General features: G+C 39.3%; 1 protein-coding gene across 1 annotated transcript in view; it reads left to right on the top strand.

Annotated features, from left to right (window-relative positions):
- slx9 (SLX9 ribosome biogenesis factor) overlaps positions 1-15,886 on the top strand; it is a 29,112-nt gene that overhangs the window by 4,041 nt on the left and 9,185 nt on the right. The window contains exon 3 of the mRNA XM_033977434.2: positions 15,533-15,601. Coding sequence (XP_033833325.1) covers positions 15,533-15,601 — 69 coding nt within the window. The remainder of the gene's footprint in view (positions 1-15,532; positions 15,602-15,886) is intronic.

Here is a 15,886-nt window from a genome sequence, read left to right on the forward strand (position 1 = left end):
GAAGCATCTAAAGAAGTGTATTTCTTTAGGCCTGATTTAGAAAAATGCAATTTGGTTTTATCAACAACAATTATATCTAATTGTGTCTGAAAATATCAAAACTGCATTTAATTATGATTTTTTAATGTATATATCTTAAAATGAATTTGTGAAGATCACCATGGAAACTATTGTAGGAACTTGTAGATTAAAGTTCTTTCTCCAGGACTAAGCGAGTCTAAATCAGGACTAGAATTAAAGCAGCACTCAATCAAACTGGGACTGAACCACGACTAAACCTGATCTAAATGAGGCTTAAATCAAAACTAATCCAGGACTGAACCAGGACCGATCCAGGACCGATCCAGGACTGAACCAAATCTAAATGAGAATTAAACCAGAACTATACCAGTGCTAAACCAGGACTAAACAAGGATCAAACTAGGAGTAAACCAGGAACGAACCAGGACTAAACCATGACTAAACCAAACTAAACCAATTTCTTAACATTCCTATGTACGTTTTGATCCAAATTTTATCTCAAACCATTGCTCTTTGTGTCCACTAGATGGCATTTCCTCCCTTATATCAACCTCCCATACAGCACCAATGCACATGTGGTTTTGCTAACACTACTAATTCATCTTCCCTCTTCTCTTCTTTTTGAAATGCCAGATTTTAATTGAAGAAATTGGCAGTGGACCCAAAAACCCAGCCTACATGATATGAGTGTATTGGCCATGTGAGGGATGGGAGCCTCGTTGCTAAGCACAAGTACAGAGCATGAATCCTCTCCAGATGAGCTATTTATAGACGCTGTACAAATTTAGCACACCCAAGGATCCAGGCTTTACCGCATCGTCACTGTTTGCTGACTTAGCCATATACAGACAACTGTAATTACCATCATAATATCATATAATACAGGGTTTTGTTTTAGAAAATAACATTAGATTGTACTGATCAAGAAGTAAGATAAAAGTGATAAAGAAGATGAAAATTTAAAGACTAAACCAGGACTAAACCAGGACTCCAGGACTAAACCAGGCCTAAACCAGGACTAAAACAGGATTTTGCCATACAGACAACTAGAGATCATGATAATAATATAATATAGGGTTTTGTTTCAGAAAATAAAATTAGATTGTACTTGGTTCAGTCCTTGCCTAGTACACAAGGACTGAACCAGGACTAGACAAGGGTCTAGTCCTTGTGTAGTCTTCGTTTAGTCCTGGTTTAGTCCTGGTTTAGACCCAGTTTACGCTGGAGTTCTGGATAAATATAGGAAATTCAATAAGCCAGTCCTGGTTTTGTCCTGGTTTTGTCCTGGTTTTGTCCTGGTTGAAACCTGGTTTAAATGGATATATATTAATCCAGAATTTTTTAATCCTGGTTCAGCCCTGATTCGGTCTTGGTTTGGTCTTGGTTTAGTCCTGGTTTGGGCCTGGTTTGGGCCTGGTTTGGGCCTAGTTTGGGCCTAGTTTGGGCCTGGTTTGGTCCCGGTTTGGTCCCAGTTTAATCCCGGTTTGGTTCCGGTTTGGTCCCGGTTTAGTTCCAGTTTGGTCCCGGTTTGGTCCATGGTTTAGTCCTGGTTTAGTCCTGGTTTAGTCCTAGTTTAGTCCAGGTTTGGTCCCTGCTTGGTTCCGGTTTGATCCCAGTTTGGTCCTAGTTTGGTCCATAGTCATTTGAGCTGCGATTAGTCTGAGGACTCAGGCAGGACTGTCAGCTCTTTTCACCACTCACAAAAACGATAGAAACTGAAGACGAGTATTGATTTTTAGACAGAAAATAGTGACAACTTTCATTTAGCCTTTGACAGGAGTTTGACTGTTCTTGAAGACCAGATTAAGTCCTAGTTTAATCATGGCTTAGACCTTGTTTTGGACCTGGTTTTAGACCTATTTTTACTCCTGGGGCTTTTGTCACTTTACCTGTGTTTTTATTAATTTATCTTTGTTTCTCTACTGCCCATATTTAGCCTGGCTTAGTCCTGTTTTAGTCCCTGTTTAGTTCTGATTTAGTCCTATTTTTCATTTCTAGTTTGATCCTGGTTTAGTTCTGGTTTAGTCCCAATATTACCTGTAAACCTGCCCTACTTTTGGTCCAGGTTTAGTCCCTGTTTAGCCTTGGTTTAGTCCTGGTTTACACCTGGTTTATTCCTGTTTTTTTGTCCTGCTGTGGTGCTGATTTAGCCCTGGTTAGTCCCTGCTTAATCCTGATTTGGCCCTGGTTCAGTCCCAGTTCAGTCCCCCCCCTCAACTTCTCTCTTACCCCCTCTCGCTCTCTCCCCCTTTCTCTCTACCCTTCTCTTCCTTTTTCCCTCTCTCTCTCCTTCCCTTTCTCTGCCTCTCTCTCCCTCTTTCTCTCTCTCCCCCTCACTTTCTCACTCCCTTTCCCGCCCCCTCTCTTTCTCCCACTCTCTGCTCTCTCTCTCCCTTTCTCCCCCCTCTCTCCTTCACTCTCTCTCCCTCTCTCTCTCTCTCTCCCCCTCTCTCCCTTTCCCCGTCACACTCTCTCCCCCTCTCTCTCTCTCGTCTGCTCTCTCCCCCTCTCTCTCTTGCTCTTTACCCCTCACACGCTCTCTCACACTCTATCTCTCCCTCTCTGTCTCACTCTCACTCCCCCCTCTCTTTCTCTCTCCCTCTCTTTGTCTCTCACTCTCCCCCCCACTCTCTCTCTCCCTCTCCCCCCCACTCTCTCTCTCCCTCTCCCCCTTCCCTCTCTCCCTTCCCTCTCTCCCCCTCACTCTCTCCCCCCTCTCTTTCTCCCCCCCTCTCTCCCTCTCTCTTTCTCTTGTCTGACCGCACAGAGCTGTCAGGTTGGCTCTCGTCAGCGCGCCCCGAATGCAGTGGACGGACCATTCAAGCATGAAGTGGAAGGAGCGGCCGGATACGGTTATATAGTAACCAGGACAGTTACCAAACCACAACACATGCTGCGAGCTCAGGGGGACCGAAAGGGCATGAATCACGACTCGGAGATTTGAGGAAGGGTATTAGCATCAACATTTCTGAAAAGGGAATGATGACTGCAATTTATAGACTTAGTACAAGCTTTAAAGCAGACTTACTCTGCAAAATCGACTTTTCAGAGCTTTTAACCGTGTTAGAGTCATTTTCCCCTCAGCATTTACTAACCTGAAGTTGTTTTTGGAGTGATTTGTACATGTTTGAGCCATTTTTAATCGCTTTAATCGACAACAGGTGACGCTTTGTAATGATGACTCTAACGGCGATGTCATCTCCCATTGGGCACAGCAGTTTTCTAGTTTCCACGTGGATGTCAGCGGACTTGTTTCTTTTATTAAGTTGTTTTAGATCAATATTGAAAAATGTCCAGGTTATATCATAATAATCCACGGGCGTCATAGATTATAACTACAGCACAATAGGTCTGATTTAAACTAAAATGACGGTTGGGATAGGCAATACTGACAACATTTCAGACAGGATCGCACAATATAACACAAAATGATCACTACCACGATGTTGGATAATGCAAAAACTGACATCACAACAAACTAACTATAATGTAATTATATCTGATAGAAATGTACTGTTTTTTAAAGGTCCTATATTACACAAAACTGACTCTTGTGAGCTTTAAGTCATCTCATAATGCTGTTAACTAATCAAAAACACACCTGGAGTTGCATTTTGTTTCATTCACACGTGTCTGAGTAACCCTTTATTATTAGTCTGTCCACATCTCCAAAGCTCAAAATGCTCTGTTCTACCTTATGATGTTTTCAAGTTAATGACTACCTTTTACCTTTAGTAGATATTAGCAATTCTAGGGCTAAAATCATCCAAATGATTTAATGAAGGTGTGTGGAGTTTAAAAACACAGTGGAGCACTCCCTTTCTTTCTGTACTACCACATGACATCACAAGGTGGAACAGAGAGAAGAACTCATCTTAAATATGCAGGGTTTGTGTGTTAAACATGTGTGAATGAAACAAAACACAACTCCAGGTCTGTTTGTGATGAGAAAACAACATTATAACAGAAAACAGTGTGATATAGGCCCTTTAAGTAAAACATTAAAGGCAGATTTCTTTTGTGATTTTCTCCCTTAAGTCCTACTTTATCTTCTTTATCTTTTTGCTTGTTTTATTTTGACACATTTGACAAGTAATTATTATTTTTATTAAACTGTGTCAGAAATTTGGAATTTGGTGTATGGAAATATCTCCAGTTATATCGAATATCAAACTTTTTTGTCTTTCCAAAAACAAATGAATGATGCGGCCACCAATTTTTTGAACAGCACTGTATAAAATGTGAACATTGATATGGGAACTTTTAATAGAAGATTTCGTGATTGTGTAAGTCTAAGGACTGGCCGCACCAGAGCTGAGATGGGGAAAAAGGGCTTTTGGCTGTTTGGCTTCTCAGAAAATGGAATATATTTCAAGGACAAGCAAAATTGGATACTTTGGCACCACAAATGCACTTTAATAATCTGGTGACAAACTTTTATAATCACACCTGCTCCTGTTTTTAATGTTTTAAATAGACTTACTATGTACTTACTTGTTTTGTTTTTTTAACAGGGCGCTCATGAAAAGTACAGTCTGAATGTCGCACTGGCCTCTCCCTGTATAAATAAAGATATATGAGATACATCTAATATTTTCTGATAGTACTTACATATTCTCACTTCTTATCTGGACTTTCACAGCTTTACAACTCTAATACCTCCCTAGAAACTGTACAAGATTTTTTATTTTTTTTTTCCCCACATACATCTGTTCCTTCAATGCCCTCTGACCTCTGACCTCCTCACACTTCACTGTACATCTCTACTGTCCCCTATATTAAACCTCCTCCTGGCACCGTCACTGTCTTGCGTGTCGCCAATGCTCCGAGCTACGCCGTATGTTAGCGACCGCATATGGAAAAACTCAGATAGCATCCATCAGGCTAGCCCCGTTAGCGTAGCCCCCTTTGTCTTTATGAAAAATGAGCATGCAATTGTCTCCAATGAGGCGTGAATGTCATGACTTTGTATGGCTCTGAGCAAGAATCTGCACTCACATCTATATGTCCAATAAAGGCGTCTGTCACTGCTGATCGGCCCTTATGGTTAAATGCACTCTTACACTATGAAAAGAAGCCACGCGATACAGGGGAGCGTACACGGCTCATCAAATACTACTAATGTGAAATAGTACATACTTTCATCTCATATAGGTTATAACTTACAAAACAATATATATATACACACGTCACTTTTTTCCCATTAAAAACACATAAAATGGCTTCAGTATTAATCTCCTGAACATAAACAAGACACTTTTTTAATCAGTGCTATTTAAGGCTCAACTATGTACCTTTTTGGTGTGATGTTATTATGCTTTGCCTGGAATTTTCCACAGTATGGCATTAAAGGGCCTGTACCTGTTTTATTTTCCTCATGTATTTGCGTACAATTCGTTATGCCGCAGTACAGATATACTGTATAAGAAGCTTTCGAAATCAAACTAAGTCCGCTGTGTCCACTGCAAACTGTTTAAACAAGTTCATGTTTTTAAGGCAAAATCAGGTACAGCAGGATTAAAGATGAACTGAAACTAAATCAGGATTAAAGAGGCACTATGTACACACTCCCACTATGTACAAAATCCACATTGGGCCACATACCCTGCAGTGTGAACATAACCAAAATGTCACCAATAAACAGCTCGGACACAAATATATCAAAACAGTTATTTGCAAACACATTACATTTCTTTATCTCTTCTGCAGTAAAACCTGAAACTTGGATTAAGATGAGATTAATCGCAATAAAATCAAAATCACAGTTTGAATGGACACAATTTGCAAATCACAAAGTCTGCAGTTTTTGAAGTACCAGCATTTCCTCCACAAACAATAACATCTCCTGTCTGAGTAGTGCTTATAAACTCATCATGGTGAATAACTAGGATGCTCTGAATGCGTAAGGTAAATGAGGAATATCTTTTGATCAGTGTAAACCATTTAACGACTAGCTAGTTCTGTTGAACTAGTTTATGTTTTTAAGACAAAATTAGGTACAGCAGGACTAAAGATGAACTGAAACAAGAACTAAGCCAGGGTTAATGAGGCTCTATCTTCACACTCCCACCGGAAAAGTTACATCATTAAACCAAAACTAAACCAAGAAGTGGCAGTTAGATATGGTTGATTCCACTCGTAGTACGCGGACCACTGTTTGAAATCCGCCCGCTTTCCAGTAACAAGCCGTTAGTCACCGCGGCCGCTCCTCTGCGCTCACATCCTTTATGGTCAACTGCACATTCTGTGGGTCACATACGAGAAATCAATACATTATATGTCATTACATCAATATGGGGCTCTGTGTGTGATGGCTGTCATAAAGGAATAATTACCACGAAATGTAATGTGGCTGTAGGAGCGGAGAGAGAGAAAGAGAGGGAGGAAGAAGAAAAGGAGAAATGGAGAGGGAGAGAATGAGTGGGAGCAAGAAGAGAAAGAGCGATACAGAGAGGAAGATAGAGCGAGAAAAAGTGAGAGCATAACAGAGAAAAAGGGAGGGAGAAAGTGTGAGATAGAGAGGGTGAAAGAGCAAGAGAGAATGAGTGGGAGCGAGAAGAGAAAGGGAGAGATTAAGAGAGGAAGAAGGAGAAAGTGGGAGCGTAAGAGAGAGAGAGGGAGGGAGAAAGTCTGAGATAGAGAGAGGGAGCGAGAAGAGAAAGACGGAGAGAGATAGAGATGGAGAGAGAGGGTAGAGGAGAGAAGGTGAAAGAGAGTGAGAAAGAGGAAGAGAGAGAGAATGAAAGAGTGGAAGAGGGAGAAAGTGAGAGCATAAGAGAGATGGAGGGAGAAAGAGATGGAGAGAGAGAATGAAGGGGAGTGAGAAGAGCAAAAGAGGGAGGAAGAGGGAGAGAACAAGAGAAAGTGAGAGCATAAGAGAGAAAGGGAGGGAGAAAGAAAGATAGAAAGGGAGAGAGAAAGAGATGGAGAGAGAGGGGGAAGGGGAGAAAGAGGGAGAGAGAATGAGTGAAGAGAGAGACAAAGCTTGAGATATATAGACAGAAACAGAAACAAAGTGAGAGAGAAAGATGGAGAAAGAAAGATGCAAAGTGAGGGAGAGAGAAATACAGAGACGGAGGGAAAGAGAGAGAATGTGAGAGAGTGAAAATAGTGTCTAATTTGTGTGTTTTTCAGTGAGCGAGTGAACCGTGAAATCATTTTGATGACGGGAAATGTTGTAGAATCTGAATGTCTGTGTCCATGGGTTTCAGAATGGGGGAAAATACTGGACTTTTGGCATTTAGCAGTCAGTCATTTAAAACATTATATAAAACAATATCATCTATATCTTTTGAATAGTGAAAACTCCTCAAAGCTACATTCACACTGCAGGCCACCCATTTTTTACCCATATGTGACCTGTATCTGATATTTTCCGTCACAATTCTGAGCCAATAGATCCGAGCGCGTGAAGAGAGATGACAGATGAAGCAGCGGAGAACAGTCCACGGAGAAAAGAAGATGTTGCGGAGCTCATTAATATATGGGGAGGACCAGTCAGTTCAAGCCAAAATCGAGGGATCATACCGTAATCGGGCGGTATTCAAAGAAATTGCCAAGGAATCAGCGCAGCGAGGCATTAAATGTACCTGACTCGCTCTCAAGCAACTCCTCATCCATCATACAGGGCCATAACCGAAATCCTTGCCCTCTTCCTTCTTGATACGCTTCCCAAAATTGCTCGATTAAGTAAATGTTGGCTGCGGTTGCTCAAATAACTTGAAATAGACACGAATGCTCCAGGGCTGAGACGACTCTGGGCCATGTTTACTTCTGCAAACACAACGCGCTGCCTGTGATGTTGTGTTCTGTCGTGTTCTGTTGTGTACTTTTGTGTGCGTGCAGGTCACTTCACAGCCGCATTTCGTTGACATTAGGGATAAATAGCTGTTGCGTTTTTGTTGTAATGTTAACGACTACATACAAAGGTCTGCATTGGGCCACATACCCTGCAGTGTGAACGTAGCCAAAATGTCACCAATAAACAGCTCAAACCCAAATATCAAAACAATTATTTGTATTTCCCCTACATTTCTTTAACTCTTCATGCAGTAAAACCTTAAACTTGGATTAAGATAAGATTAATTCCAATCAAATCGAAGTTGCAGTTTGAATGGACCCAATTAGCAAATCACAAAGTCTGCAGTTTTTGAAGTACCAGCATTTCCTCCACAAACAACATCTCCTGTCTTATTCTACATTCTGCATTCTGCAAACTGCTTACCCTGCAGTTTAAATCTGTGCAAACATGGTCTAAAATGGGATTCTTGCATTAGTTTGTCAGTTCAGATTTCAGTTTTTTGTCAATTTTTCTAGATGTGTTTAAAATGTGAACTTTTAACTATTATTAAAACATAAATCGCAAATCTAATCGCAATCTCAACGCTTGTGTGTAAAATCATTCAGTATATTTTCACGTATATGGTCCATTTCAAATCCAGTTTGCAAATGTCCTTATTTAAAATCAATATTCTCTCTTTACCATTCATATTCTCCATGTACCACTGTGTTTACATAGGAAAAAAATGTATTGAATCTCACAGTGACCTCTCGTAACATTGACCCCGTTAAGTTCAAATCTGGATACAGTTGTAGCTAGCATGACGTTCGGGCTAATCGATCCTTGGCAAAGGGAGAGGCAATTCGCTAAACCACTACCACACCACTATTGTGTTTGCATAGAACAGAAATCGATTTGTCAAATGCCAGGAAAATGTGACATATTTGAATATTTCACATATGATAAAAGCTAAAATGTTGACAGAAGTTTGATTACATTTGCAGTTTGTGTTTATATGGTAGTGTTCTCTTTAATAGTAGTAGTAGTAGAATTGTAAAACATATGTTAAAATTGCTGTGTTTGCAACCATTCAAATAGTGTTTTCAATTTGACCACATCTATACATACAAAAAGCGAGTGAAGTGTGTTGCCCAAGGAAACAACAACTAACGCAAAATTGTTAGCGCAGTAAAGCTAACACAGTATCCAAATCTCGAGAAACTTTGTGGCTTGCAATTTTGTGAAGTCTCAAATCAAAATACATTCGTTTAAGCGTCTCTTCTTTCTCTCCAGCCCTAATCACTGATCCTTTTCTTACCATTTCAGCAAACCGATGCCCCCTATGGGATGTTTAACCCCTCCTTCCTCCTCCCTCCTGTCTCTCTCCCCCCTCTCTGTCTCTTTCTCTCTCCCTCTATGCCCCTCTCCTCCCAAACTCTCCCTCGTTTCCTCTTTCTCTCATTCCCTCCTGTCTCCCTCACTCTCTTTTCTCTCTCTTCCCCTCTCTCCCCCTGTCCCTCTTCCTCTCCCTCTCTGTCTCATATTGTGTTACCAGCTCATACCCACATGTATAGTGAGCAGCAGATGCCTATCTTTCTGTGTTTTCTGTTGGACATTATTGAGCCTGGTTGGGTTTTGTGTTATAACGAGATAAAGGATGAGAGAGAGACACGGAGAGGGAGGAGACTGAGCAAGTTTGAACAAGACGCGTAGAGAAATGGGGCAATATTTTATAGGCATTGTTGAGTTATTATTAACGTCGAGTTTTCACTTTTTAAACAAGATAAACACTGTGGTCAACTTTGCCTCAACAAGTTTGATTACAGTTCACCTGGCTAGTCCAGAATAATATGTCTCTGTACAGTATATTAGAATAATATCTCTCTGTATATTATTCTCTAGAAATATCAGTCGGTTTAGTGCAGTGGTTTCATTAGAGGTGTTGTGATAGCGCTCTGAAGGAGGAGTGACGTAGCACGAAGAGCAAAGAGAGATGTAAGTGTCAAAAACGAAAGAGAGATTTATTGGTATTGATTTATTGTTAATACATTATTTTCTGCAAATATAGCAATTTTAAAACAATAAAAAGTAACATGGTGATCTAAATATGTTCTGTGTTAGCAGTTAATACCCCATAGGAGTGTACTACCCCCTCTTTGGCAGAGTTTAGTGCTTTTCTCATTGATTCTGCAGAAATCCGCAATGTTTTTCAGTCTTTTGATATTTTTTCCTTTCCTTTGTCCATATTTATTTTGATATGATCATGCATGTCCCTGATTGGCTAATCCACCTGTCAATCACTCCCATCTGAACTCAGGAAGATGCATTGTGACAACTATCACATTTTTGTATTCTGGATCCCAGGCAGGCCATTAAAAATAAACCTACTTTTGAATAAAGTAAGCTCTAACATAGATCACCATGTTTCCTTTTATCGTTTCGAAAATACCATATTAGACGAAAACAATCTATTTACATGTTTTACAAATTTCACTCTCCTCCCTTTGCTCTCCATGCGTCACTCCCCCTTCAGAGCAACACATCACAACACAATCAGCGTGCATCCCACTAATGAAGCTACCGCACATCACATCAGGTTTGTCAAGTTGCTGCGTACAGTTTTGTGTCATGTTTTTGTATATTTATGGAGAATTGTCGTGTGGGAGCAGGGGTGACGTGGCTTGGGTTCTGAACATAGGACAGAATCTTACAGCTAACCATAAGGAGGGTTCAAATAAGGCCCAGGAGAGATCGCATATTTACTCAAACATGCATGGATGTCATATAAAACCTCTTCTGGCATGTTTTTGATGAGGGAACATAGTAGAAAGCTATTAAAAAAATAAAGATTGTGCATATTGCTCTTTAATGGAATAGGTAATGGTTCCTATTATTGCATGGTGACAGAGTTGTTGGCTTTTTTACTTCATTAAGTGGTCAATGGCGTCTTATTCAACCAAACATTTGTATTTGTCGATTTTTTACATTTAGATGATAAGGATTTATGAGACAAAAACTGAGTGAGTTTGAAGGTTTGGTATTTTGTTGGTATTTATATGTAAAAAGGAAGATTAAACTCATGATTCACTAGTTTGATCTGTATTTACATAAATAAGTACAGTTTCCTAGCACTTTTTCCTGCATAAATAGTTTTTACATGCACTCCCCCTGCAGGTGTAGTCTTGTGAGTGTAGTTTGCGTCAGGTACACAGAGATACGCAGTCGTTTTGAGAGCTTTGGCCACGCCCCCATTTTAGTCGACCAATCGATCTGCAGCACATGTTTTTAGTTCAACAAGAATTTTCATTAGTAACTTAGTCCATGCACTAACAGTGAAACGGCTAATTGTTTCTCTGTTAGTGCATGGCAGCGTGGCTGTTGGTATTTACTTCATTGTTCAAATACTTTGTGGTTATAATTGATAGCAGCCTGGTTTTCATAACTACATTATAATGAGTGGGTTTTGCCTGCATTATCCTTGTCTTTGTCTTGGAGGCAGTGAAATAAAGCCATAGCCTCAGCAGCAGGAGCACTTGCCCACACAGAGTTCTACAGAGGACTTTGGCAGGTTTCAGAAAGAAAGAAAACTTAATGCCAAGTCCAACCACAGATCTCCACTCATTTTGTGCAGTATAGTTCCTCAATTGTTTTAGTGATACTACTGTAGGGCTGCAACGATTGTTCAGAATATTTGTGACTACTGAAGGAATCATAATCACGTTTATATAGTTAGTTATAGTTGGTTCATGAGTTTCAGAATTATTATAAATTAGGACCGTTACCATCGCGATTGACAATTTTTTAAAAATCTATTAAATAGGAAAAAATTCTCAAAATGCATCCCATGAATCCAGACTATAAAACACAAGCCAAAAGACCTTTTAAAGCAAAGACAGAGGCATTATTAAATCAAGCATCAACCATGAACATCCAAATTCCAACTTAAAATGCTTTGTTTTTTGTTTTTTTTATATCTACTTTGATACAGACAAATGTGCCAGATTGAATCAGTGCAAAACATTTTCACCAACAAGTTGAGATAAACAGCAACATATGTCACTTTAAGCCCTCTACACACTACAGGATTTTTTTTTTATTTTTGTGCGACAAAAAGCGCAGATTACAGACATGAGGAGAATCGGATTAGATTTGATATCTCTGAGTGAAAGGCTGCTGTAAAGAGACCGTACACCACAAACTAAAAAAAAACGTCTAATGAAGCTAACACACCTCTGTCAGTTTTTTTTTCCGTCTACAGTGAAACGACTCTATTTGAGACTCTAAAGTGCTCCAAATATCAGAGCATTTCACTTCTAGTTTAGATGCAAGATAAAACTGTTATTATTATTTGCGAAATGTGGTTCAGTAGTTCAGATAAATGCTTTTGTATTGCACTGAAAGCTCGAGATAAACTACACCAAAAGTAGATTCACTATCGTTAATCTGCAGCAGCTTCACCTTGAAACAAACACATGAGGATCTACTCCCAGCTTTTTACTTTTAAAGAACACTTCAAACAGAATCAATAACGCTATTTGTGGTCTGGGTTATTTACGGAGGAGACACACAGTTTAACTTTGTAAGAGGTGAGTAATAAAGTCACCTCATTATTTTTTGCGATTTCTTGAGTTTGTACCTCATGCCTCTCTGGTCCCGTGGTGATGTTTTGTGGTTACGATGTGACAGAGCAGCTCAGAATCACACTGACAACACACACGAGGACTTAAAAATCACACACAGAGGCACAAAGTCAGGTCCCACATCCCGAAAGTCTAGGAGAAGCAAATCGGGTGTTAGGCTTTACTGTAGATACAAATTTGTACGTTTTAGAGTGATAAATAATGAGCTCCGTTGCCATAGCAATTAGCACCTAAAAACTAAAAATGATGGTGAAAAGTGCTCAAAATGTCACCCGGGTTCCAGCTTCCTGATCCATGCAACAGTTTGAAGATTTTTAGCCATTCAAAACATATAATATATTGTTTTGAAATTGTTAATCACTACGACAATGTTCCTGATTTTTCCCCATTCTGGACCTATGGATAAATGGAAAGTTGAAGCCCATGAATGCACCACTTCTAGCTATCTCTAAAATTCCAGTGCAAAGCTTTATCTAACATGACTTCATCTGGCCTTACGTTATTTAGTATCTTTTGGCCCTGTTCCTTTTCATTACAAACATCTTCTATTCTCTTTAGGATAAAAAATCAGCCTGTAAAGTTGTTGCTACAGTAGTTTAGCGGTTTGTGTACAGGAGAAACTAGAATATTTATCGATTTTCAAGGCCAAGCTTTTAAAATGCACTTATTTTCAGACATAATTTTTCATAGTTCATTTTAAACAGTCTGCAGTAGTACAAAGTTTTTCTTTTCTTACCTTATGCATTCCCAGCATCCTGATCCTACAGCACAATACATTTATTTATAAGAGTGTTTCACAACTTTCCTAGACCAGAGTAAAGTAATGCCAACAACAACAAGCATGTTAACTGCGCACTTCCTGATTCTCGGACAAGATAATGCTTTATATTTAGATGCAGACCACACACATGACTTATTTTGGCCTGAAAAGCTTCTTAAACTATAATATTATACTAACTGAATGAGTTCTACTAGATTAGTTTATTCCCATAGTGTGGAACATTTCAGCAATAACATCTCCATGGAAACACGCAGGTGGCAGACAATAAACCACTGACCAGTAAAGTTACATAATGCACCTGTACCTTTAACTGAACTTGTTGCATCTCCTACTCTAAAGTATTGTAATAATCATCATAGTGATCAAACGTCACACAGTCTTACGTTTGAATATTGTTGTTGAAGATTTTAAATTGTATTTTTATTGTGAGAACTTGTATTGGCCTGGCTTCTCTCACTGACTATGTTGCCTCCAGCTCCTCTCAGTTTCAGCCGCAGAGGTCAAAGTTCAGAGGGCACATGTCATTTCGATGAGCAGCGGCGCGTGATGTGAACCACTCAGAAATCAATCTGTGTAGAGATCGACTAAAGCGACGGCAGGACAGTATTCACAGTATTCACAGTATTCGCGAGGCTGAGGTCTGGGTCTGAAAGATGCTCCTGTCATTGTGTCCTATTCAGGGGTTCAGCTTTCTGTTTAGAGGCGCCATTTTAGGGACTTTTCATCATTCAAAAGATATCATTTTGTTTTAAATTGTTAAATGTCATGGTAGAAGTGCTAATTTGTCACTTTGAAACCCATAACTTTAAATCAACAGTATATAACTTTCTGGAGGTGGGACGTCACCTGCCTGATTTCATATAAATAGAAAGTTAACACCATACTTTGAAACATTTTCCACGGGGATCGATATGTTTTATGCCATAATGCTGATGATTATAGCCAAAGGAACAACATTTCCATGGAAACAAGCAGGAGGAGGCCCTAGTCTTTGCCAGTCAGGTTTGTGGAGATGCAAGTGCGGTCAAGAGTAACAATGCATGTTTTTTCTATGTATTGCAGTCACAAAAAAATATGTTTTTTCTAGTCTATTTTATGGCTTAAAAGTTACCTGCTGTGGCTTTAATGGTTTGTTCAAGGTGATCAGACTTGCAAGTAGTATTTTGTTGTTGTGACTAAGGTATAAGTCATTACGTTTCCAGGCAACACTTGAGCAGACGCTATTGAACTCACAAAGAAGAGGAAACCAAGGGGGAAGTCAGATAGGCCCAAACACACATCATGGAAAGCCATTTGTCCAACTATTTTTGCACCACAACTATCACTACTGTGTTTGAATTTATCACTGTTTTTCACTGTAAATGTTTTCTTAGTGAAATCCTCCCAAATGTGCAGATGATATATTGTTTAAAGGGCCCATATTACACCCTTTTCTGATCTATGTTATAAAAGGTAAAAGTAGTTGTTAACTTGAAAACTACCACTTCATGACATCACAAGGTGGAACAGAGCATTTTGAGCTTTGGAGATGTAGACTGTAGAATTACTGAAACATGTGTGAATGAAATAAAACACAACTCCAGGTATGTTTTTGAGGAGGTAACAACATTATAACATGGCATAAAGTTCACAAGAATCCATTTTGTGTAATATAGGACCTGTAAAATAATCCGTCTTTCTCTCTAAATGTTTTCTCAGTGTAATCTTCCCAAACAGATAGCAGATATCCCAGGACTATATTGTTGTAGAGTCGTTCATTGGTGCCAGTCGTGTCAACGTCCGGTCTCAGGAAACTCAAGGTGGCCAGACTGATAATAGGCCAGATCTCCTCTAGAGAATTAACTACTACAAACAGGAGGGCAGTGCTGCGTTCAGGGGGCTGTGGAAAAGTGGGAGAAATTCATGTTTATTATATATTTTTATTTATTTTATTTTTGTTTTGTTTTTTTATCACAAACTTCCCACTATTCATTTGTTAATTATTATCTATTGATTTTATTTTATTCTATTTTTTTTTTGCACTAAAAATTGGTTTCAAAAAACATTGTCTAAAATAAATTTAATAATCCAACCAACCCTTTAACGGTATATGGTTTATGCATAAATGACAAAACGTGCTCTTAAATGGATGCCAGTATGAATAAAACATAGATTTAAAAAAAAAGACTGGATTTAAACAGAATAGTGAGACCATTAAAAGCATTTGGCTGAAAACAAGGCACTCTACAAAATATTGTTTGTCTGTTTTATACATTTTTCTAGAGTTGTTGTTAAAAATAAAGTTGCTAAAGTAGCGTTTTTGATTGACAGGTGCAGAGGAGAGGAAGCTGAAGAGTAAGAAGGAGAAGATGAAGGAGCGTCGGGATCGCTGGCTGAACAGTGAGTACCTCTCTGTGTGTGTGTGTGTGTGTGTGTGTGTGTGTACGTATGTGTGTGTATGTGAGAGAGTGTGTGGGAGACAAGGATGGAGCTGAAGGCAAAGTATCACTAGAGTTTTGAGTTAATTGTCAACTCTAACTAGTGTTGTCAAAAAATGTATATCCAGATATGATACAAAAATACAGTTTACCCAAGTTTCAGTATTGAGAATGGAACCTGGGGTAGACCGATAGAACAAATGCTGCACCATCTGCTCCTCCAACCACCACCAACACTCTGCCTTGA

Source organism: Periophthalmus magnuspinnatus, chromosome 2, assembly GCF_009829125.3.
Source record: "Periophthalmus magnuspinnatus isolate fPerMag1 chromosome 2, fPerMag1.2.pri, whole genome shotgun sequence".
Lineage (NCBI taxonomy): Eukaryota > Metazoa > Chordata > Actinopteri > Gobiiformes > Gobiidae > Periophthalmus > Periophthalmus magnuspinnatus.